The sequence below is a fragment of the Colletotrichum aenigma genome (genome assembly GCF_013390185.1).
Source record: "Colletotrichum aenigma strain Cg56 chromosome Unknown KSG_Cg56_contig03, whole genome shotgun sequence".
NCBI classification, from domain to species: domain Eukaryota; kingdom Fungi; phylum Ascomycota; class Sordariomycetes; order Glomerellales; family Glomerellaceae; genus Colletotrichum; species Colletotrichum aenigma.
Genome location: NW_023500909.1, coordinates 409,376 through 433,502, shown reverse-complemented (window position 1 = coordinate 433,502; position 24,127 = coordinate 409,376). Strand labels below are relative to the sequence as shown.

The window sequence follows — 24,127 nt, the reverse complement described above, 5'->3', positions numbered from 1 at the left end:
GGTATATCAAGCTCTGTGAACGAACGGCCCAGATTACTTCACTCTTGAGATACAGCTGTCTCTTCACGAATAACTTCACTAAAGCTCCTTGGGGAGGTGGGCAGACACCATGCCTCCTAACGACGCCACCGAGACGGCACATGCTCTTTCCGACTTCAAGCCTTTCTCGAAATTCCCAAATTGTATCAAGTTCATGATATGGGAAGAATTCTACAGCCAGCCACGCTATTTCATGACATACCCGGTCTACCGGGGCAGGTCGCGGAAAGATGAGTTCGAGGTCCCGCTTGGATGGGCTCTCAGACCCAAGGGGCCGCAAACGTCCTACCAAAAGACGATCGACACGCAGATAGATCAGCTTTCTAGTTTCGTTGCAAGCCATGTTCGCCCAAAGTTCACCATCGAAATACCACTCAAGACTACCGACGATGGTCAACCACACAAACCCGCCAAATGCTGCTCCAAGAGAAAGTCGAGGGCGGCACATGTAAATATCAACTGGAACTTTGACTTTATCCATGTCAAAATGGCCATCCATGAGGAGTCACAAAACCTTATACCACAGGCCGAATGGTTCAGAAACATACGAAACATGGTCCTCGATCATGATCACATACAATCATACGCCTTCGGCGATATCACCACCGTCAGGATTCCATCTGTTGCATTTTGTCTTTGGGAAATGAAAGACCTGTTGGGTTCTCTTCGAAACTTAGCCCTTCAAAAGGTTCAGTGGCATCGAAAACGAGTCTTCGACACCCCGCTCTTGTGTTTCCAGATTCGATATCTTCTGCGTGAGGCACCGCTGAAACCGCCTCAGTGGAAAGACTTGCGAGTGAGCGTTGTTTCGCGGTCGCCATGGCTTGACATTGAACGGCACGGGGGGTTGGACGATGTTCAGTGGAAGCATTTCATTGAGAACGCACGTCCAGGAAATGAGCGATGGGCCAATGCACGGCGCGATGTTTTCACCGGGGACGAAATCACAGACACCAGGGTGGTGTTTTCAAATTTACTCTCGCCCAGTAGTCTCATGTCTACTAATTTGCCCGCTCCGTCGCTTCACGGACATTATCCCATGTTGCTAGAGCTCCAATTCTGGAACAATTATAACGAGCTAGTGGGCCAAGCTTTTAGATTGAGCAGTTAGGACAATTTTCGGCGGAACAGTAAAGGATTCTAGGCACAATGATTAGAGTCAAAAAGTGAACTCTAAGGGGATCTATGAAATCTATCAAGTCGTTCGGATGTGACGAGCTTGACACTAGCCATAAAGTTTGGAAGCTCGAAAGGGTCAGGCCAACAAAGTTCAACACCAGGTCCAGCCATACAAGCCCAATTGCAGAGTTTTTACCTTGAGTCATAATTCAACATCAGGGTGTGTGTTAGCATGTATAAAAGCTTCATATTCGAATAGTCTCAAGGCTTTAGTAACACGCATTTCTCCAAGTATGGTCATGCAAGAAACCGCTCGAGAATAGCAGCAAGCGCCATGTCTACCAGCAACGACCCCGAGGCGGCATTGAGCAGCTTCGAGCTTTTCCCGAAACTTCCCAATTGTCTCAAATTCATGATATGGGAGGAGTTTTACCTCGAGCCCAGATACTTTTTGGTCGATGGCAGCGGAAACAGCCACTTTGACACAGCTGTCGAATGGGTTATGAAACTCAGACCTTGCAAGAAGAAATACTTACTACGCCGCGATCGATACAGACATAGATCCTCTGGCTAGCAATGTTGCCCGAACAATACGACCAGAGCTAACCATCGAAGTCTCGAAAGGCTCTGCGAAAGCTGAGCATGTCAAAATCAACTGGAGAACAGATTTTGTTCATCTAAGATGGTGCAATGACGTGCATCAAAGATGCAAGGCCTTGCCAAATCTCGAATGGGTTGCCAAGGTACAAAACCTTGTGCTCGACGACACGATCGTGGGTCGAGATGAATTCGACGAATTCGATACCTCCACCGAGGAGATACACCGCATTGCAGTGTTGCTTTGGCACAGACGGGAGAGCTTCCTCTCTCTCCGAAATCTAATCCTACAAAGACCGCATGATCCGATAAAAGCAACGATCTTAGATTCTCTCTGCTTCCAAATGCGTTATCTCATACGTGAGGCGCCGAAAACACCACCGCATTGGAAGGACATGCAGGTCGAAGCTGGCTCACAATCACCATGGCTGGATATTGAGGGCCCGGGCTGAGCTCCTCCTCTTCAATGGCACAAATTAATCGAATCGTGGCGCCTCCACCCCGAAATTCGGCCGGTGCCAGTGTTTTTTGATCCGTCTTTTTCGCAGGGAATCTCGTCTTCCATAGCCACGGAAACGGACATGAAGCTAGGTGACTGGCTGGAGGAGAAACCATGGCCAATTGGACGGGGCGTGAACGAAGCCGAGGACTCCAGGACTGTATTCAAGAATTTGCTACTCCTTCGACCTCTTTCTGCAGATCCGTGGGACAATTATATCGCCGCAATCGATTCTGACGCATACTCGGCAAAATACAGAGCAATGGCTAAAAAGTTCTTTGGCGCAAGGGAAAGGGAGTAAAGACGAACATGCCATTTTCTAAGAGCATGATTCATTCATCGCCATTCCGTTCTTCAGATTTCGGTTTGCCGTATGGTTATGAATGGCTGGAAGCATCCAGAGAAAGTTCACAAGGCCCAAAACAGGGATGCAGGCATCGGCATCCCACAGTCATACGAATCCCAGACAGGATCTTCAACTGAAACCATTTCAAACTAGGGGGAAGATTCGCTTGTAAAATTATCTTGCTTTTGTATGACTGCGGTCTTTCTAGAATACATGCACTATTCAAACAAGGTCTTACGATGGCCACGTCAGGCTGCGCCAAGACTAAGGACGTCTTCGAGGCCTATAAAGGTGGACAGTTTACCACTTCAGAAGGGACAATGTCAATTACAAGAGACCATAATCATTGCTTTACTCTTTCTCTTCCGGCTTCTACAATTCCTGCTGCGCAGACGACCTGTTTCCATATATTTACTTTCCCGTCACTTCAACTAGTCCGAAACATGCAGCTCAGTATTACTGTTCTTGTCGCCGCTTTGGCCTGCAGAGCTTTTGCTGGCAGTAAGTTCTTCATAAAGCTCGATTGAAACGATTCACTGACACCTTGCCACAGAAAGCCCTATCGATGCCAGAAGAGCTGGAGGTACAGCCTCTGCGGCAAAGGATGGCAAGGCGTGCAAAACGAACCTCAACCAAATCTTGAACTCCGGCACTTGCGTCAACGGGAAATGCCAGATCATTATCCCACCTAATGAGACAGACAATGTGCGAAGCGCGGATTGCGAGTAATCGGGGCTCTCTCTGAAGAGAAATGCATGAAGGCATGGTAATATTTCCGTGGCCTATGAGGCTAGGTTGGAGCCGGTTTTGTCGTCATCGGGTCATCTAGACGAATGCCTATGAAATGGTCCTGCCATGAATACCATGCCATCAAATCAATACGGCTTGAAGTGAACATCTGATCAAGAGACACAAACAGTCCGGCTAAAGGACAGCTCCAAATGCCGTAAGCAGAGATAAATGCCAAGCCCATACAAAGTGTGCACCACTCCGGCTCAATCCCCATTCATATTAGGGGTAATACGAATTGGTCGAGACATGTACGCTCTTGGCTGCAACGTGACACTCGCTGACCCAATGAAGAACGAACTTCTGCTGTCAACCCCCAAAGCGACGCATCACCCCGCACTCGCTCGCGTGGTTTCTGCGGCTCATGCAAATTGGGCGTTGAATGCCGGGGCGTTCCCCGCATGGACTCGAGTTGAGCCTGTAGGGAGGTAGATGAGTCGTGGGATTGTGACGAATGAGGGCTGAAATGGTTGATGTTGTTCATGTGCCGAGCACATCTACTATGCGGCTATGGCCCAAGGGAAGAGGTTGAAGTGGTAGACGAAATAGGCTTCTTCCGAATGCCAAGCCCCTGTGCAGATCGCCGTTTCTCAGTGGGACTACTTTAGTACCCATGAGAAGATATTTAATGTTTAAGTGAAGTCGGGAAGCTGTGTTCAGTTAAAGTGCCCGGACGGCTTGAAGCTTTCCTTCGAACTTTAGTCTTCATTGAGCTTCGCTAGTCTTGTCAAGTTACGCCACGATGCTTTCTGTGAAGGGTTTGATTCTGTCATACCTGGCTGCTGTTTCGCAGCTGGCATACGCCTGGCCCACACAATACCCCGAGCATGTCAACATTCTCACCCGCGCCGAGCAGATCGCTTCTGAGTATGACTATGTCATCGTTGGCGGAGGGACCTCGGGCTTGACAGTCGGAGACAGACTCACCGAAGATGGAAAGTGTGAGCGAAAAGCATTGCATGATCCCCCCGTACAGTGCGTGTCTGACAACAGGGGCAGATACTGTTCTGGTGGTCGAGTATGGCTACTACGACAGCCAGACCGGCATGAACCCCAGACGCATGTTCAACATCACCTCTCAGCCGTGCCCCAACCTCAATGGCCGAAGCTTCTCTGTCGGTATCGGATGTGTTGTCGGCGGTAGCTCGAGTGTCAACGGTCAGGTCTTCTTGAGGGGCACCAAGGACGAGTACAATGCCTGGAAAGAGCTTGGTGGATCTGGGTCTACTTGGGATTGGGACAATCTTCTGCCTTACTTCAAGAAGGTAAGCATCAGACGTGTATAAGTTACAAGCCACTGCTAACAATGCCCAGGGTATCACCCTTGCGCCTCCTGATGCTGCCCAAGCACAGGAATACAACATCAAATATGACATGAGCTACTGGGGCACAACCTCCAAGATCTATGCTGCCTTCGGAAAGGGACCCCTCACCTCTATCATGAGTTCGTAGACCCTCTTGAATGACTGCTTGTGATTCTGACCCTTTTGCAGAGATCTTGTACAACGCAATGGCCAAGATGCCCGGCATGACCATTCCCGTCGACAGCGGTGCCGGCGAGGCGGGACTCTACTGGTACCCAATGTCCCAGGACCCCGTCCAATTTCAGCGCTCTTACGCCCGCACCGGCCACTGGGACGGCCTCAACCGCGCCAACTATGAGATGATCGTCGGCGCGAAGGTCAACCGCATTCTCTTTGACGGCGACACCGCTACCGGCGTCCAGTTCGTCTCTCGCAACAACACGAGTGCTGCCCCAGTCCAAGTCAAGGCTCGTCGTGAGGTCATCCTCGCCGCTGGTTCCGTCCATACGCCACAGGTTCTCATGCTCAGCGGCATCGGCCCCCGCGCACACCTCGAACAGGCTCGAATTGCTGTAAAGGTCGACCTCCCTGGCGTCGGCTCTAACTTCCAGGACCACAGCTACATCCCCAGCATCTCATACCAATGGGGCGTTCAGCCTCCCAATTCCGGCGGCGGAGGCTGGGGTGGTGGTGGCCCTCCATCTCTCGCTTCCATGATCGGGCTGCCCGTCGTTAGTCCCGACCGGTACGAGACACTTGCCAGAACATACGAGGCCCAGGATCCCAAGTCCCATCTGCCGTCCGCCTACACCTCCGAGCAGATTGAAGGGTACAAGCAGCAGCAGAAGGTGTACGGTCGCCTCATGCGCTCCAAGAACACCGTCTTTTCCGAGATGATGATGTACGGCCCCGGTGGCTCCGTGCAGAACCTCCACCCCATGTCTCGTGGCACCATCCTTCTCAACACGGCCCAGCCCGAAAGCGAGATGATTGTCGACTACCGCGCGGCAACGAACTCGATCGATCTTGACGTCATGGCGGAGATCATCAAGTTTATGCGCCGGTTCATGACGACTGGCGACCTTGCGCAGTACCAGGCCCGCGAGCTGTCGCCCGGAACTGGTGTCTCGACTGACGCGCAGCTTGTTAGCTGGGCGAGGGGTCAGATCATCCCGTCCGTGTACCATCCTATCGGGACCACTGCCAAGATGCCTCGTGAGTGGGGTGGTGTGCTCGATGAGAACTTGTTGGTGTATGGGGTCAAGAAGCTTAGGGTCATTGATGCTTCCATGATGCCTACCACGGTTGGTGCGACGACGTCCATGACAGTGTATGCTGTGGCCGAAAAGGTGAGTGATTGTCGGAACCTAGGAGACTTATTGAATGTCGCTGACATTATGCCAGGCTGCCGACATGATCAAGGCCCAGACTCAGTAGGGCATTCATCTCAAACAAGGAATGGGACGCTGATTCGGAGGCTACGGAATTTGGCTTCGTTAGCAACATGTAACTCACTTACGTGCAAGTGCGTGGTTAATACAACACTCCTTTTCAACTCCTGGCTTTGTCGGTGACCCCGAAGAATAAGCTACCTGGTGCTGGTATGTCGCCTGCAGAAGATGTCACCAGCAATATGCTCATCACCTCTCCATACATCACATCCCTAAGTAGGCTAGTAAGTTTACTTGTATGTCTACTCTGGGGTTAACGTAGGTACTGAAAGGCCAAAACATGCGGCAGGTTATGTGCAAATCTGCCAGTGGTAGCCGGCGACCTGAAAGTCTACTCTGTAAAACCACTCTAAAGCTCTTCAACAACCATGCCTGTCCTCATCAGCATGCCACTAACACGATAGGCTTCTTGACGCGTACCCTCTTGGGCGCCATTGCTGTGCGCCTTCTCCCACTCCTTCATCCAAGCCTCCACAAACTTGACTTCCTGGGCGTGGACCTCCTTGATGGAGGTAGGCGGGAAGTCAGGAGTGACGTCGTCATCCTTGACACTGTTCTCATCCCAGTGATGAACACCAAGAGGGATCAGCAGGAACGGCTCGCTTGTCGTCGACTTGCGGTCGAGTCCGATCTTGTGAGGCGTTGCGGCTCTCCACGGGTCAGCCTCTCCGTCAACGATGGCGACGCGGGGATAGCTGAAGTTGAACCCGCCATGCTTGTTGATCGCCTCAACGTCGGGGTCCTTGGTGATGTTGAAAGCCCTGTGGCAGTACTGAGAGCTGTATTCGACATCGATAGCGCGAGAGATAAGTGAGAGCTGGTCCTTCGGCACGCCAGAACCAGTCTGGAAGTAGCCCCATCTGTGATACTTGTCAGCAGGTAGGACCCAGGAGTTTCCAAGAGGGGACATTCAACTTACTCGGTGCAAACTTGGTAGGTCCAGCTTCGGCCCGCGCCCTGGCGGATTGAGGTGTTGTTATAGTTGGCCTCGTTCTTACTAGAGAAGCACCTCAGCAGGTTGCCATCGGGGCAACCCTGCTTGACGTAGTCCTTGACATAACCAACATAATTGAGCAAGCGGTTCGTCAGCTTCTTGTCAGCCCCGCTGATTTCAAGCAGCTTCTCAGCCGATGACTTGAGGTGGCGGGTGCTGCCGAAGATCACGCTGTCGGAAGAGACCGTCGCACAGTACTTTCCGAACGAGGCATCGTCAAGGGCAGGGTCCCAGTTCGTCGACTGCAAGCCGGTAATGCCGAAGCTCAGGGTGTTGGCAAAGTCGGCATCTTCAAGAGGCTTGAGGCCAAACAGCTCCTTCAGTTGAGCGACGTCGTCAGAATTGACCTTCTTCGCGTTGCCGAGGAGGATATTGTCGACGACCTGAGTAAGCTTTTGGGTCGTTTCAGCGCATTCTCCAGGCGCGAACAGGCGGGCGCCTTCAAAGTACTCCCAGTAGTCGATGATAGCGGCCGTGACGCCGGACGAAGAGATGCCGCCCCAGAAGACCTCGGGGTAGAGCTTGCGCAAGAATGCGGCGAAAGCGCCAGCGTATGAGCCTCCGTAGGCGATGTACGGAGTGCCGGGCGCAGTCAGGTTCAAGTCCTCGTGGCCGGGGAAGCTGATGTGCTTGGCAAAGTACGCCGTGTCGGCGAGGGCCTGGTCGGTACTCAGGAAGCGGAGGTTCTCCGTGGTGAGATCGGGAACAGGGAAGCTCTTGCCATAGTATCGGTGCTCCAAGACGACTCCGACGCCTCCGGTGGCCTTGGCGAGGATGGACAGGATACCGTGGTCGAGGAACGGGAGACGCTCCCTAGCATCAGTCTCTCCGGCCGCGAGGATGATGACCGGGCCTCCCTTGCGGTAGTGCTTCGCATCAAACCAGTAGCGGAGGTTGAAGGAGTCGTCCGAGTGAGGCTCGTACCGCGAATCGTTGTGGAAGTGATCAATAGGTACGGACAAGTTGTATTCCGGGTAGTCGGCGATAGCCGCGGCAGAGGCGGCCTGCGACTTCAAGCTCAATTGCTGCTGCAGGGTATTCCAGCCCTCTTGGTTCGCGACATGCTGCGGACGCAGTCCGTCAACGGCCCGGGCCGCGCCCAGGAGAAAGCAAGCTCCAAACTTCCAGAACGCCATGCCGCCAGCTGGTGATGGGGAAGCCAATGGTGGTGGGCGGTCGATGGAGGTCGCGTTTGTTTTTGTGACTAAAAATACGGAGCCCAGTTGATTGGTGCGGGGTTCGAAAAAAGCTTGGGCCACAGCACGGGCTCCACTCTCACTATCATCGGTCTTACGTCCCAAGGCACCCTGAATTGCCAGTATCTCGGTCAAAAGAAGTGACAGAGAGAAAGAATACTGTATAAATGCTTGATTACGCTTTATTCATGAACGTAAATAGACCTTTTTGTGGTTGGGTCCCATCATTCATCCTAAATTGCGAATGGATGTCTGGTATCTACGTTAGAGCAGACCAATCTGCTGTTAAGGCGTTCTAGGCGCCTCAGGTCGAAACATCGCCCCCTACCGGTGAACTCTAGAACTCAGATGCTCCAGACATGTCCTTGTTTATTGAAAGCGCGAACTAGAAATTTCTTAAACGATGATCACTAGCTCTTTCTCTGTTGAGAATCGTGGGTATTTCCCCTGGAACCTGCTAACTTTTCAATTAGAGTTTACTTGAACATGTTATCAATTAATGCCTTGTTTCTGGCTTGAGAAGAAGCACAATGGTCGCATAACTGTCCAATACCTTCTTTCGTCGTCATCTCCTTATCAATGGAACCAACCCTAATTGTTCCGTCCCTATTTCATCTTCCAGCGTCGATGCCTTGTGTTTGCCCGTCCGACTCTGCGCCGGAATCATCCAGTCCACAGCAGGAACTTCCCTAGACGCGCGCGCATACCAGATCATCCTCAGACCCTATCCGTTGCTTGGTGGGTCGAGGGAGGCTGGTTGAGGAACGCGCTCCGCTCCTTCTCGCCATCATCGCCGACGTAGCTCTCAGGGTCTGCCGCCTCGTTGTTCGGGTGGCAGTCCGACAACATATTTTCAGCAGTCGCGAAGGACGTGGGCGAGGGCTCGAGAAGTGTCTAAGCAAGCGCCGCCTAGCATTCCCGTCGAATCCGTGAGAGATGCCGTTTGAGCCTTTGAAACTACTATGAGGAATGTTTAAGAGGTGGCAGAGCCATCATCAAGGCACCCACGGCTTTCGAGTGAATCCTGTGACAATCCCGCGGATCGGTGCTCTGTTCCATTTCCACGGCGCTCTGTGGGTATACGCAGCCGATGAAGGGAAGACCGCCAGGAGGCAATCTAGTGTCGTTGATGTCAAGACATTGGTAGACATTACTGCCCGCTATTGAAGGTAACGCTTCCACTGCATTTCTTGAGTTTTCAGAAAGCGACGGACGTTCGTGAAGGAACGCGCCTGAAATCGAGTAGTCACAGCGCTAGAAGCCTGGCCGATCTCAATTCAAGTCGATGTTTCCAGATGAGACATCAATAGTAAGTGACTGGTAATAGATGAAGTCAAGGTGAAAATGGTAGCGAATGAGTGTAGACTGTGCTCATTATTGTCAAGGAAAGTGCCCAGAGGCCCAGAGGGTTGAGTCAGTAGGCTTATAAAGCTCGTGTAGGTCGCGGAGCGTATATACAGACGTAAGGGCCCATCTCAACAGGCGAGCGCCAGCCAACAATCATGATGGATAACGGTTGTGCGCTGTTGTCAAACATTGTTCTCTCAGTTGTGTGTGATGGTTCCTCAAAAATGAAATCAGGCGACCAATCCCCTGGCGGTCGCGCCGCAGGTCATAATAGCCAGTCATATTCATGCAGGCGGAGCAACAGGCTGCGGCAAATATTTAAGGACTAACGGCCCCCTCAGATCATTCGGATCGGTGAATGTTTGTCAGCGATCTTCCTAAAGTGCGGAATCCAGTAGCAACGGCCGGCTTCGCTATGAGCTTTCAGCGGCCAAGACAGTCACCCATCAGCCTTATCGCCGGCAATGCTGGAGATTCCTGAACTTCCGACGACGGGAAAAAGAATCTTGAACTTGCCTTGGCATCATTCCAATCGACACTTAACGATGAGGAACGAGTGAAGCTGCAGCGAATGAAAGGTAGTCCCTGCGATGCTGTGTCCGTCACTCAATTTACGCACGAATTAGACCGCCTAGACACCGGTAGAAGGGGTAAAAGCATGGTTACAACTTCACATTCACTTTTGCAGAGCGTCGTACAGTTCTACCATATTGCTGAAACCTATGTGTCTTCTCAGCCTGAGATTGCTGCGTTAGTATGGGGCTCGGTCAAGTTGGCATTTATGGTTCGTATTCCATTCGTCTTATATATAAAGTGAGCAGTGCGGCCCGACTGACTAGGTCGCAGGTCTTGGGAAATTTCACGTCATACTTTCAAAAGTTTTCTGAACTACTTCGCAGCTTTGACCAACTTGTACCTCACTTCGCGGAATACCAACGCCTCTTTCCCGATTCGGAGAGACTAAGACGTGCTACCTATGAATTCCAAACGGCCATCATTCGCTGCTGCCCACAGATTATTCTTGCTACAAGGCGTTCCTATAAGTCTTGAGACTTATTACTGTCGCTACCTTGACTGACGAGAGGAGCAGGGCAAAATCAGCTGCTGGCGGCTATGTCTCAATCTTTCCATACCGAGATGCAACCTTTTGTCGATGATGTTCGCTTAAAAGCTAAGCAAGTGAATCAGGAAGTAGATCTCGTCAAAACTCAAGCAGACCATTATGAGCATCCCTTGCAATCGCAAGAGCGATATCAAGCCAGCGAATCTCGACGACAGGTCTTGAAATGGTTTGCAAAATCAGATAAGGAATTGTAAAGATTGAGACAGGAAGAGTTAGAACGAGCAAGAGGTGAAACAAAGGAGAACTCGTACTTACTTTTGAACCTACTAATCACACTAGGTGACAGGATATAAGTGGGACAGTCTGCTTGAAGACCTTTCAAATTACGACTATACTGCAGCTTTCAAGAGCGCACGTAGCAAACGGCACAACGGGACGGCGGAATGGGTATTCAGCACTGCTGAATTTGAAAGTTGGTACGGCAAAGATGCGTCGGCCGTTCTCCACCTAGTAGGCAAAAGTAAGTTGACAACTCGTGATGGTTTTGACAATATTCACAGGAGAATCATCTGATAATTTACTAATAATTATCCAACAGTTGGGTCTGGAAAAATTGTCCTCGCGTGAGTATATCTTCAGCTTGTTTGTATGATGAAAAGGCCAAGCTAATACGATGAAGGGCAAGCATTGTTGACCATCTCATCCTCTCGAGACAACAAACCTCTCAAGGAATTGCATTTTTCTTCGTACGTTTTGACGATTCTACGAACCAACATCACGAAAGCATAATACGATCAATTATTCGACAAGTATTAAACCATGGCTCTAGCTATACACAGCTTCTTCAGTTGCTAGAAGTGTCAAGTAACCAATTCTTCGACAATGATTCTCTTGTGGCTCTTTGGACTGCCGGAATCAAATCTTTTGAGAAGTTCTTTCTAGTCATTGATGCATTTGATGAATGTACATTGGCCGATCGCAAAACTATCTTGGAAACCCTTTCGACGCTGTCAAGGGCTTGTCAGGGGACCACTAAGTTGAAAATCCTACTTTCGTCAAGGGGCAGTGTCACGGAGGAGATTAACCAGTTGGACATAGCGGTCATCCGCATAGCCGCAGACGAGCGAAGTATCCGTGCAGACCTCACAAAATACGCGGAAGAGATCTTGAACGACAAAATCTCAACCCGAGAACTGGTTCTCCAAGATGAAACACTCTTCAACAGCATACTTCAAGCTGTCAGCATTGGGGGTGAAGGAATGAAGGGCTTCTTGGTTCAGAACTACTGCCAACGCAAGATCTAGGGTCTAACTTGCCGTAGGTTTCTGTGGGTCTTTCTAACGATTGAGGACATATGTTCTCAGACGAACGATGCAGAAATTCGAGAATCTCTCAAACATATCCCAATCAAGCTTGCAGAAACATTCGAACACGCCCTTCAGCGGATTTCGAGCAATGGAAAAACCAGCATCGCCCAAGAAATTTTCAACTGGACAGCAAAAGTTCGTCAGCCTTTGACCCTTGGTCAACTCCAAGAATCTTTAGCCGTCAAGGTCGGCCAGAGCCACTCCGAGACTGAGAGATATCCCAACAACATTGCTCGACTCACAATGTGGTGCGAGAATCTAGTATATGTGGAAGAGGCAGATGAGACGGTTCGGTTCAGTCATCATTCAATTCGAAGATATCTCTGACGAGATTCGAAAACCTTCCGAATAAACCGAGAGCTTTGGGATCATCATATTGGAGAGATATGTTTGACGTACCTTGACTTCGCCGATTTCAAGAAAGCTTTGGTGAAAAGGTCTAAGCCCAAGTTGACCAATATCTCCAATTATCCAGCTGGCATTGCAACAGAGACGATTCAAAATCTAGTCCTGGGTGTCAAGACAGCGAGAGTTGTTGCTTTTGTCAAAAAGTGGTTCCGAGGCTCAGACAACGGTTCCGTTGGCTACGACCCTCAGATGGTTCCAAAGGTTGCCGTCGGCTCTGCAATCACCCTTGACTACCCCTTCATGAAATACGCTTCATCTCAATGGGTCTTCCACACGACTGGTTTTCGATCTGGAAAGACCGAGACATGGAACCTGTGGAAATCTATGTTGCGAACCGAGCTGACGACATGGATGGATTTGAACTGGCAATCTAAAGATCCTGTCTCAACCACGGAAGATTGGCTGCCGCCAGAAGAACAAGCTGATCCGGAATTCGGCCGATCTCATCTCCTGTCATGGCACAAAGCTATTCTGCTGGCTGCATTCATTGAGCATCAGGCCTTAATGGACCACGCATTCTCAATACTTGGGCAACACCGCGCCCAATTGAGCTCGACCCTTCTCAGAGCCTTGATGTCTGCCAATCATATCACGATCGGCTTGCACTCGCCTCTTCTATTTACTCTGGAGGACTCGGACATACACGCACTTGTTGTCAATATCTTCTCTTGCTACATTGCTTCGGGAGGTCGCCCCGACGTCTCTAAGACTACTAAAGCTGAGATGTGTAACTTCAAGCCAAGTGAACGCCACATATTTGGTGTAGATCAAGATGTGTGCACAATACTGTGCAAAGGTTGGCGTACGCCAGTACAGCATGAGCAGATGCAGTTTTCCGCACGAATCGCGGTCCGCGAACTTGACGATGATCTTCGCAAGAACATATCCGATTTCTTTACTGACTTACTCTACGCCTGGGACTGGACGTTGCATGAAAAGACAATTGTGAATCTCAGCATTGAGCGGGGTGAAGAAGGGTGGGAAACCATAAGCGCCGCGATCTCAAGCTGTCAGGACACAAATCTGATTGGCACTCTGATGAGGCACAGCCTCTTTTTTGCTTCAACAGCGCAAGATTTTGTTTCGGTAGACATGTTGCTGGCAACAAAATCTGTCAAGTGGGCGAGATACGATCAGTTGGATTACGAAATTATCCAAAGCGCATTGGCATTTGCGGACATGAGCCCAGTAAGCAGAATAAGGTTTATTGACGGTTTTATCTATGGAGAGAAGCTGGAAAAGCCTAGGTTCATTATACCTAGCGATATGCGAGCAAAGTTTGAAGCGAATCGCCAGCTCACCGCCATTCTTGAGGACTCTGTTGAGAGAAAGCGTTGGGACATTGCTGTTGCCTTGTACAAAGGAGAAGCACGACTATCTGCTGCCTTGCAGAGTGTCAATCTAGTCTTGGGTTGTATAAATGACCGGCAGAGGCTCCAAAGTCGTTGTTTTGTGGAGGAGACGAGCAATGGAAGAGTACATATAGTGTACTGCCCCCGCCACTATCATGACAGGCACGACAAAGACCAGGCTCGACAAAGACATCGTCAATGTGAGGTGGATGGAATGAGTGTATCAGAGAATTCCGTTCCGATATGAGCTGTAGAACAAATTGATCTCTGCTGATATCACTCTCACAACTTCGGTGGAGTGATTGGCGTCACTGTGTCACGGGCTAGAGCCCGGCCGAGATCTCCGGCTTTGCCGGAGCAGCTACCGAGACCCGGCTCCGCCGGGTCCACTATTCTGCTGTGGCACACCGCCTAGCCCCGGTGTGCTTCACCGCCGCTAGGCGCCTATCCCTGTAAAGTCCCTTCTTCCTTCTTCAGCTTAGAATAGTCAATCGACAGCACCTCTACGTTGAACAAGCCTAGGGGCCAGCCCCTTACACACTGGCATCCAATGGAACCGCCCCCTTCCAGGTTTTCAAATAGCCGACTAGTTTTGGATTCATAAGCTGCGGTAGGTTTTCTTAATTCACTTGACCTCCCGCATTCAACATCGTTCCAGCATCAGTTGCATTACATATACAACACGGCGGGCGTTAGGAAGCTTAAACCATGGGAAAGCGCTGACGCAATATTCCCAAGAGGATTAACAGCTCCAACTACAAGCCCTGCCTCGAGTCCCAGTAGCAGAAGTCTATCATATAGCTTATGAAGCAATATCTACAACGCATTATGCAGTTGGTACGGACAATTAAGAGGCAGATAACCTCTATCATCCATGATCAGGGGCGAGTATTTATACCACTGGGAAAGTTTGATGGAGGGTCGGCTTCAGCTGAACAGATCTCTTTCGGCGCAACTCCCGTAGTTGCTTTAGGTATCAGGAGCTCTACCTTTTCCAAAGAGACTCCAAAAGACGGAATCAATAGGGCGAGGTTGGTTAGCGTGAGATGAGATTGTCTAAGATAAATGGCGGGAAATACGTCATGTTCTGCTAAGAAACGGTCGAGAGCTTCGTTCTGACTACAAACGAGGCACGAGTTGATAAAGGGTGGCACAGGGAATTAAGCCAGTTTCTCATTATACACTGATCTCCAGCGACTTATTTACACTTGAGAAGTTTAACAGTCTGTTCCCAGCGTACTACTCTGTCAAGAGACTTAACACTGCTATGACCCTAAATCTTCCCTCTAGGCTCTAACTATAGCGTATAAAGTATATGTATCGGAAATCACCGCCTCCAAGCGTATAGCTCTTGCTGTCTGGGAGCTGTGACTGTAACCTTGTCCGCCCTGTGATAGGTACTAGATTTAACGCCTGAGAGCATCGCCCAGCTGTCTGAACTGGGACTCGCTGAAACCGGAGTACTGCAAGCAGGCCGAGCCGCAAACGGTCGGATAGGGGGGAGCAACGCCACAGCCGCCGGTGAGAACGGTGGAGAGAACCATGCAGGTGGGAGGCACGTTATCGAACCGGGCAACTGGAAGAGCACGCGGTAAGTTAGCGAACATTCATCCAGAGAACCTCGGAATGTCAGAAACGTAGGTGGTTGCACGAACCGCCGGCTCCGGGAATGGAGGTGTAGATGGTGACTCTGCCCAGGTCGGTGTTACACATGTCAAAGTTGTACTGGGGGACGCCACAGTAGCCCGTGGCAGCGGCCGTCTCCAGCAGGCTCTCGCTCGCGGCACGGATCTGAACGGTCTCGTTCAGGCCCGGGATGATGGAGCTTGCGAGGTCTTCGGTCGAGAAGGGCTCGTTCGAAGGGGCGATCTTGCATGCGCGACGAACATAGCAGTCAACGATGGGACCAACGGCGGGGACCGTTATGGAAAAGATGGAAAGGAAGAGCGTCGGGAGAGCGGCGAGAGGTATCGTGGCTGCTGGTGGTGTTATTGGGTGGTAATAGAAACTGGTTCGTGTAGATGGTGTGTGTGGTTGGAACAGATGTTGGACGCTTTCATCCGGGGACCTAACGGCTATTTATCATGATATCAGTTGCCGCAGCCTGCCACAACGAGAACGAGACCTCGGCCTGCTTGCGTCGTCGATTCGATCTCGAGGTCTGTTTCTATGTTGGTTGATTGGTCGATTCGGCGCTCTGACGGGCCCTCCTCATCTCCCAGGGCCGGCTCACACACATCTACATGCATTGACAGAGCTGGCGCAATTCGACAGCCACGAGACGAGACGTACCTCGTTCTCTCGCGAGAGCCCTTTCTGGCGACTCAGGCGACCGCTCGGCTGTGTGATATCGAAATACCATGGGGCCCGGATGAGAGTCAAGAAAGGACAAACCGGCCAGCCGGCCGCCAGTCAGACAGAGAGAATCACTACGAGCCCATTCGGGCCAACTCCACGGAAAGAGCTTCGCCCCTGCCGCCATGACATGGATTTGAGGCCTGCGCCAACAACAATGAAAATATTGACTCAACGCCGCAGCTGTGCATGGCGAGTGCCCGACTGTATAGCTATGACGGAGAAATCTTATTTCGATCTGATGCTGCTACTGTCTTGACGCAGTGTTCGTCCGACCCCGCAGTTGTTGAGTTAAGTCTCGCAAGTTACAACTATGTTGTAAACTGACTATAGCGTACGGATTGCATACATCTAAATCAAACGGCTTCCATTCTCCTAAGTTGAAATCTAACCCAAAGGGTCGTTTTTCAATATAGAGACTGATATACTAAGCTAACATTAGTTTAGATAAGTAGGTTAGAGGTGGGTTAGTGTAATTGCACATTCCTTTAGGCGCGAGGCCGCCATAGATGCTTAACGGCATTATGATAAACTGCTGACTGGGTTAGCTGTATTGGTTGGAAGACTCAAAGTTAAGCATGCCAAGTCGCAGAGCGAGATCCTTAATGCTACGCTGACGGTGGTCTGTAGCTCATGTTGGACCAACACGAACTTCACCCATGTAAGTTCTTAGGACCCTGGCCATCATGTTGGGGTTCCACTTTGGGCCAACGCTGTACCCGTACCTAAGCATGATCACGGACAGGAGTTACAAATACGGCACGGAGAAATGAGCCGACTAATTACAGACCCGGCCCGGTGCCGCTCTGCTATTACGTTGATTTGCTACCTTGACTGCGCACAGTGCAGTGCCCTCCCGCCAAGCATTATGAGTCAGTGTGTAATCGTGTTTGAAGTTGGAGCTTTTGGCCGGTGGGACCATGTATTGCATCGCAATACAGTATGGTGTTGGACCAACCCGGCTCTCACCTTCCTTTACGAGCGATGTTGCTAGGATACTTTAGGTAATCGTAGGTTCTATGCATGGTGATGGCTCTTCTCAGTCTCTCCACTCTCGGGCAACGTTTTATAAATTCCATCACGGTTGACTGTGTGAAGTGACGGCTGCTGCCTGTTCTTCTTGCTGTAATATGGCGGCTATCATCTTTGCGTGGCCGATTGGCTGGTTCTTCTCGTCCGCCCTTTTATTTTTCCTCGGCCTACGACATGAATCTAGACGACGAAGAATAATTCTAGCCGCCCTTCACGTACTTGCAGTTGCTGCAAGCCTGGGGGCCAGTGGCGAGGCCTTACGCAAGCTGCCCCTGCTTGCTGTGCCTTTTGTCATCGGAGTGACGGCGCACACGACTTCTATCCTGCTCCTGGACAAGGGAACTAGTACGGCTGGTCTTTCACTCTCTGCGCAGCTAAAGGCAACGACCCTTCTCTGGTGCAATATCCGGAGGCTGGAGCCCTGCGGCTCCCGGCCCGCCACGGGATCAACGCTGGGATGCCAGCGCCGCATCTCGTTCGGTCTAGGTCGCATCTCGAGAACCCTGGTCTTCTGGCTTGTTGACTGGTCGATATCCGAGATTCTACTCTTCCGGACACTGCGCTCCCTCCCTCTCGGGATCCACAGCTTTGCGCCCGACAAGCGGACCGTCCTTCCGAGTCCCTGGACTTCTCCAGGGCTCGCATACTCGGACTATGTTCTCCGAGCCATCACGAGCATGCACTGGATATGGATCACATACTGCGGCTTGACGATGATGCACCATTTGTCAGCCGCACTCTTCGTCTCGGTGTTGAGTTGGGAATCTCCCAGCAACTGGGCGGGACCACCGCTTTTCGGCTCCATCTGGGATGCCTACACTCTCCGCCGCTTCTGGGGCGTCTTCTGGCACCGGCTGCATGTCGTTCCATTCGCGGCTTACACGCCGCCTCTGCCCAAGGCGCTTCGCGCTCTGTGGGTCTTCTTGCTTTCTGCGGCTGGTCACGCGCTGGTGAACTGGGTCATGTATCGCAGGGGGTATGCAGCATCCGAGTTCTCGTTTTTCGTCCTGAATTGGGCCGTGTGCTTGTGCGAACATGTTATTGGCGTGGATGGCGGGAGGATGTCTGGCAGACTCGCCAGTAAGCCCCCGTCGACGACTAGGCGAATCGCCGGTCTCTTCTCCGTATGGCTGTTCTTCTTTTGTACCGTACCGGCGTGGCAGTATCCTGAAGTTTATGACAGGTCCTGATGTGGGCATCATGAGTCTCTTTCCTAGCTATCCTAGGCAGGTTCCCATCTTGCACAATACTATCATTGCTGTTCTGGCACATGCTCTATGGCGGGTGCTACTCTGTCGTGTTAATCTCAACGTTTCCCATGAATACCCCGCTCCATTCTTCCTATTCAACACACCAAGGAGGGCTGTAACCGTAACTCTCCTCGTTCACTTTATTTACTTTCACTTCCGAGATTGCACACTCCTGTGAAGCCACCAGAGCTGCACATATCAACCGATTGCAGAATTGTCGGATCTCCCGAAAGCACCATGACCGAACCCCGTGACTCGACCGAGACGTCTCTGCCACCCTACAACGCGGTCTCGCAGCCGTATCAGGAGGTGTGCCCCCCCACAACTCTCGTCATAGAAGGCCAGTCGATCCACGCTCTAGCGGCAGATTCCCCGCCACTGTATCATCTCAGTCTTGGTGTCTCAAGCCTTTCGGATATCACCACGGAGGTAGAGCTCTCGCGCGTTGAGCCGAAGCAAGATGGCTCGGGACGCCAACGCCATATATCTGACTTGCGATATATGCGCTCGGGGCCTGGTGGCTACGTGAAGCTGCCGTCCGACTCGCCTCACTACTTTATCGAGCGTGCAAGCCGTCGCGTCCCGGGCCTTCAAGATCTTGGCCTCAAGAAAAGCCGCTTGCCGGGAAAGGCATGCGCGACTGTTCTACCTGTTGACATAAGAGGCAAGACCAGCAAGTACAGCATACCCAATTTTGTCAAGGACAGCGCCCCTGTGTTCAGTATCAACAAGAATAGGTGGGCGGATGCGCAAGGGGCTTTGATTGCCTCCATGCATGATAATAACGAACACAGCCTGGTCGTCACGGCGGCCCTGCCGCGCGCCCAGTTTGACATGCTCGTAGCACTGTGGTGCTGCAAGGTATGGGAGTCTGAAGTTGCCAATGCCGAAAAGGTGCACGAGGGGATCGACGGAGGTGAGTAACTCAGTTAGATATGTACATTCCAACACGTCGTTTGGTCGCTGACTTGTCATCTGTGTGTTTAGTGAAGAGAAAGATGCGGCTGGCAAGGGAGTTTGGCATGAGTCGCTCAACCAGTAAGTTGCCTGCCATTCATCTGCGCCGGCCAGTATCAATCCATTAACATGGTGTTCAGTGGGACCCGGAGGAGCGTCAGGGGCATTTTGAGTTAGCAGGTACGGAGTTCTGGATTCAAGATACAATCAGAGTTTCTAGAAACAGATATATCGCCATTGCACTGCCTAGTTATTGTTGGACCTTTGAACCAGCCCTTTCTTTGCAGGCCAGTGAATTCTGAAGTCGATGGGGATAATGATATGGGCTGTCAGTTTGGCGCAGAGGCTTCAGAGGCCGGCACTATGGAAATGCAAGTCCAGTGAAGGAGGGGCGTGTGGTTTGATTCCAAGCCGGAGGAGGTCGTCAAAGCAGGTTGGATGTCTTTCGACCCGTCTCACCCAATCTACATGACAGACATTAAAACCGTTGTCGAGACAGCTGCGATAGACAACACGTCCCAAGAAGCCCGTAGAGAGCCAGCAGCGTTTTTGTCTCTATCACCCGTCCCGGCACTGTCGTTGCTGCTCCCACCAGACCGCGGTCCCTCAGCTACGTCGCCGGGGCCAGCAGCCCACGCGAAGCCCGACAAGACCTTCTCGGAGTAGCCAGGGGTTGACGTGTTCATCGTGCCGTCGTCGTTGGCCGTCGAGCCCTTGACATACTTGGCCCCGTTCCACTTCACGTCCGCCACCGCAGACCACAGGCTAGTCATATTGGTCAACGTGTCCCAAGTATAGAATAGCTTGCAGTTGGCCGCCTCGTATTGGAATTGCAGGGGCGCGCCTAGGTCGTCGTTGGGATAGACGTTTGCGGAATTGACAGTCCATCCATCTGTGGGGATGCCGGCGAGCGGCGGGTCTGCCTCAGCGAAGGGCGTTACTTCGACACCCTCGGGCGGCTTGACGGGGCCGAGGGCCGGCCAGAGCTTCTGGTAGCTTCCCAGCGCGATGACTGGGCCGCCCTTCGTGCCGCCAACCGCCTGCATGGGTGCATCAATAGGACGTCCACCCATAGCAACGACCTGAACACCGAGCTCACGGGACATTATACCAACGATATAGGCGCAGGCGGATGCGCAGTGACCGTCAGTCACAATGATGGTATCCTCGGGCTTGAACCAGGGCTCGGGGATGGTAAAGATGCCCGGGAGTCCATCGGCAGCATAGGACACCTCCAGGGGCTGGATGATGTTGGTGTATTCATCCTCGCCGATCTTCTCGGGGCCATAGAAGCTGCTCCAGTCCGTGAAGTTCTTCAAGTCCTTATCGAGAAAGCCGCTGGACCCAACCGGGTAGGGCATGGTCTTGACATCGGCGCCCATTTTCCCAAGCATGGTCCCGACCCAGTTCAGGAGGGGGTGCGCACGTACGCGCATCTTCATGTGCGCCTTGCTGTTGTTGAGGAAGAGGGTGGCGTACAAAGATATGGCATTCCACGCAAGACCTCCACCATTACCCTGGAGGTCAATAATGAGCCTGGACTTGCCCTGCTTCCTGCTGGTCTCAACGAATTCGGCACTGACGCTACTGAAGTCGAGGAGGTCTGCGAGAACATCGGATGGGAGGATGGTCCCGCCGCCTGTTTGGTTCGGCGATATAAACAGATTGACAGCAAGGACGGCGGTGTCTTTCAGGGCTGACTCGTTAAAGAGATAGCCGCTCTGGTACCTGTCCTCGTGGATGACGAAGGCCTCAGGGTATCCTGCCAGAGCCGGTGCGAAGCCCGGCCGTACGTGGCGGATGGGCACTTCTGTCTCGCCGGTCTTCCCAGGAACCTCGAAGCGCTCGTGCACGGCCTCGGCGGAGTTGATGCCGGAGAAGTTGGTCGCCACCCAGGCGATATTGGCGATGGTTGCTTTGGTGGCGTTGGCGAACTCGATCACGCTTTCGTCCGCGAGGGTGGTGTACAGGAACTGACGGGCCCCAGTAGTCTCGAGGACGTTCGTCAGGGCAGCACTGTACAGCTGACTGTTATACGCTGCGTCAGGGTCCTGGTCTCGGGAGTTGTCAACGGCTCGCTGCTGGACGTGGTCGACAATGGGAACCGAGTCGAATCTGACGACCTCAGAAGCAATATACCCTTGCTCCACACTTTTCTCATAATCGGCTAGCCCGGGGTCAGCAGGTCTTGTTCGTCAAATAGGCACAGGGTCATCCATCGTCTTACAGTGAAGGTAGATCTTGGGATTTGCGATACCGTCTTCGGAGATTGACACAAAGAGAGCGGGCGATTCAAAACTGAATAAAGTGCCTATCACAGGGGTAAATACCAGATGGCCGTCACGGGGCTTGACATTAATCAGCCGATACAGGTCGCTTGCGAAGTCGAGCTGTGACTGGTAGCCACCGGCCTTCAGTATCTGGGTGATATTGGCGAGCCCCCCAAAGATATCGACGCCGGGGTAGAGATAACCCTCCGGGGGATTTGCAGAATGCCGACAGTGCTCTGGAACTCGAGCCATGGTCTGAGGTATTCGACAAGCGCAACGTCTCTATCAACATCGACCGGGACCGAGCGCAGGCAGTCGAACGCCAAGGAGGGTCTCACCGCAAGTTTCTCTACATGCACCACGCACGTGAGTTCGCGTCCGCCATCGCCGTCGTGCACACCTCGTGGGAAGGTTACGGTTGACATACCTGTCGTGTTGTCTAGCACAGCCCCGTCGTAGGCCTTGCCAATCTCTGCACAGGCGTTGCTATTTGCTCGTCTCCAAAGTGGGCTTGAAGCCGAAGGCGCGGCAACGGCAGGGCCCGCAAGGAGCAAAACTCGCACGAGGACCCCTACGTGATGCAACATTCTGTCGTCGATGTGGCGAGGAGATCGCAGTTGACAATATCGCGGCCCACGTTTTCTCATCGCCTGCTGGGTTATTGGCCTTTTGTATGTCCTGCCCGGCAGCTAGCGAGCTGTTCCCGGCAAGCTCTAGCCGACACGGCAAACCTTTCCTATGGCCCCAACAGGCACGGCCGAGGGAATTATACGCTGGATGGTGTTGGTGCATCTTGGCAGACGTGGGTGGGTGGGTTCTGTTCATCGTATCGTGGTGGACGGGATGCTGGAGAGAAGATGCACGGGGCAAGGTTCAGGTCATCCAATCGGCGCTCGCCCAGATGACAATACTGGATCCGGCTGGGGCATGTTGCGAGCCCAGGGTCTGTAGGCTGCAATCAATGACAGTGTGTCTAGTTCGTCTTAGACGAGTGCGACTCTGCATACAGATCCAGTTGCACCACGTGGGTTGTCGAGCGAAAGTAGACTCCGTCACTTATCATCACTTTATCATCAGTGATGTATACTTTCTCGTAACGGTTCAAGATACGGCCATTGACAGTTTTTCAATCGCTGCATCCTTGATTGAGCGAGATGATGGCTGGTTTTAGACTCTCTGTCTTTGTATATCACCCAACACCCTTGGATATTTGACTGCTTTTCCTCGTGCTATCCAATTCGGAGGAATACCGCGAGAATTCATGAAACAACTCATTTGTCACTTCATTCCAGCTTCTTTTGCTAAGAACTGGCCAAAGGCTGGGCCAATATCTCAAAAAAAAAAAGGACAGGGGCATGTTTGGCGACAAATCAAGGACGATTGAATGTTGAGCAGGCAATAAATGACGTCAAGGCGAAAATCGAATACGAGAAACAAACACGAATTCGAAATGCTTTTCTGCAACGAGCTGTTGAGCAAAGGATTTGACACACTGCTGTTGCGATGTATAGGATCGGAGGACGGGTGGTGGTGAAATATTATTTCGGCCTTCTCGTGAACATGACCAAAGAGCAGCTCCATGACGCGTTCATTTGCTTAAATCGTGGTGAAAGTCTGGGAGGTCATTGTGCTCTAATACAGGAGCACAACCAGCATGCTCTAAGTGCACATAATCCATAGTAATATATGTACATGTACTTGATTATCCTATTTCATTTGTACTTGCGCGCCAGCATTTAATTCCCTTGAATTGATGTGAAAGGTAATAAGTGAGCTCCTGTGGCTTAATGTAACCTTAATCTCCAGGACATATGTGCACATAAACCGACTCAAGGTCAGCTAGCCCTACCAGTGGTCCTTGTCTGCAGTAAACATTACTGAACAAGTTGGTATGGTTGCTATGGTATAAAGCGCAGCGCCCTTTCAAGTGATAGTAGACTACACTATATGAGAATTCAGGGTTAATCTGACTTGATGTGATTTACACTCTCTTCTAGCGAATAGCGAACTTTACTGCAAAGCAGAATCACAGCAAGCGAATAGCGTTCGCTAATTTTAAGGGGTTTATTCTACTGGCAGCTGATGGGGTATCTACAAGTTTACGCAAAAGAAATGTCACTAAAGCCCCTAACTTTATGAAAGTGTAGTTAGACTTCCGGTCTATACATTGGTCCATTCAAGTCTGACGCCCTTATACTGACTAAAGAGATCACCTTCACAAAACGGGCAATAACGAGCCCGTATGGGACATTGGTGTTCTGGCGTTTTGCGCATGCGTGCAGTGAGAACACTAAAGTATTCAGGAGTCTTCAATCAGAGCATAATATGCTACGGCTTTGAATGAATGTCATTATGTGAGTTTAGCTGCGTTTGACACTCTATAATCTACCGA

At 51.5% G+C, this 24,127-nt stretch overlaps 6 protein-coding genes across 6 annotated transcripts, besides 1 other annotated feature; 3 read left to right on the top strand and 3 right to left on the bottom strand.

Annotated features, from left to right (window-relative positions):
* Window positions 1-3,204: 3,204 nt before the first annotated feature.
* Window positions 3,205-3,243: a sequence feature (Short protein (CGCA056_v004062, KAF5523999.1) was converted to a misc_feature.).
* An 888-nt stretch (window positions 3,244-4,131) lies between these two features.
* Window positions 4,132-6,130, top strand: xptC-5 (Dehydrogenase xptC; the record flags this gene model as incomplete). Its single annotated transcript, XM_037319317.1, has 5 exons — window positions 4,132-4,330; window positions 4,389-4,654; window positions 4,704-4,833; window positions 4,883-6,042; window positions 6,098-6,130. The coding sequence occupies 5 exons, from the start codon at window positions 4,132-4,134 to the stop codon at window positions 6,128-6,130; spliced, it is 1,788 nt and encodes a 595-aa protein (XP_037181636.1).
* Window positions 6,131-6,493: 363 nt separating this feature from the next.
* On the bottom strand, window positions 6,494-8,274 carry CGCA056_v004060 (putative extracellular serine carboxypeptidase; the record flags this gene model as incomplete). Its single annotated transcript, XM_037319316.1, has 3 exons — window positions 6,494-6,516; window positions 6,565-7,004; window positions 7,064-8,274. 3 exons carry the CDS (start codon window positions 8,272-8,274, stop codon window positions 6,494-6,496), a joined length of 1,674 nt encoding a protein of 557 aa, XP_037181637.1.
* Window positions 8,275-15,277: 7,003 nt separating this feature from the next.
* On the bottom strand, window positions 15,278-16,233 carry CGCA056_v004059 (uncharacterized protein; the record flags this gene model as incomplete). The annotated part of the gene is made up of 3 exons (XM_037319315.1): window positions 15,278-15,447; window positions 15,527-15,847; window positions 16,164-16,233. The coding sequence occupies 3 exons, from the start codon at window positions 16,231-16,233 to the stop codon at window positions 15,278-15,280; spliced, it is 561 nt and encodes a 186-aa protein (XP_037180659.1).
* Window positions 16,234-17,356: 1,123 nt separating this feature from the next.
* CGCA056_v004058 (uncharacterized protein) lies at window positions 17,357-18,448 on the top strand (the record flags this gene model as incomplete). The annotated part of the gene is made up of 1 exon (XM_037319314.1): window positions 17,357-18,448. One exon carries the CDS (start codon window positions 17,357-17,359, stop codon window positions 18,446-18,448), a length of 1,092 nt encoding a protein of 363 aa, XP_037180658.1.
* Window positions 18,449-18,745: 297 nt separating this feature from the next.
* CGCA056_v004057 (uncharacterized protein) lies at window positions 18,746-19,637 on the top strand (the record flags this gene model as incomplete). Its single annotated transcript, XM_037319313.1, has 3 exons — window positions 18,746-19,424; window positions 19,496-19,546; window positions 19,606-19,637. The coding sequence occupies 3 exons, from the start codon at window positions 18,746-18,748 to the stop codon at window positions 19,635-19,637; spliced, it is 762 nt and encodes a 253-aa protein (XP_037180657.1).
* A 292-nt stretch (window positions 19,638-19,929) lies between these two features.
* On the bottom strand, window positions 19,930-21,987 carry ustP-3 (Peptidase S41 family protein ustP; the record flags this gene model as incomplete). Its single annotated transcript, XM_037319312.1, has 2 exons — window positions 19,930-21,632; window positions 21,693-21,987. 2 exons carry the CDS (start codon window positions 21,985-21,987, stop codon window positions 19,930-19,932), a joined length of 1,998 nt encoding a protein of 665 aa, XP_037180656.1.
* Window positions 21,988-24,127: the final 2,140 nt, after the last annotated feature.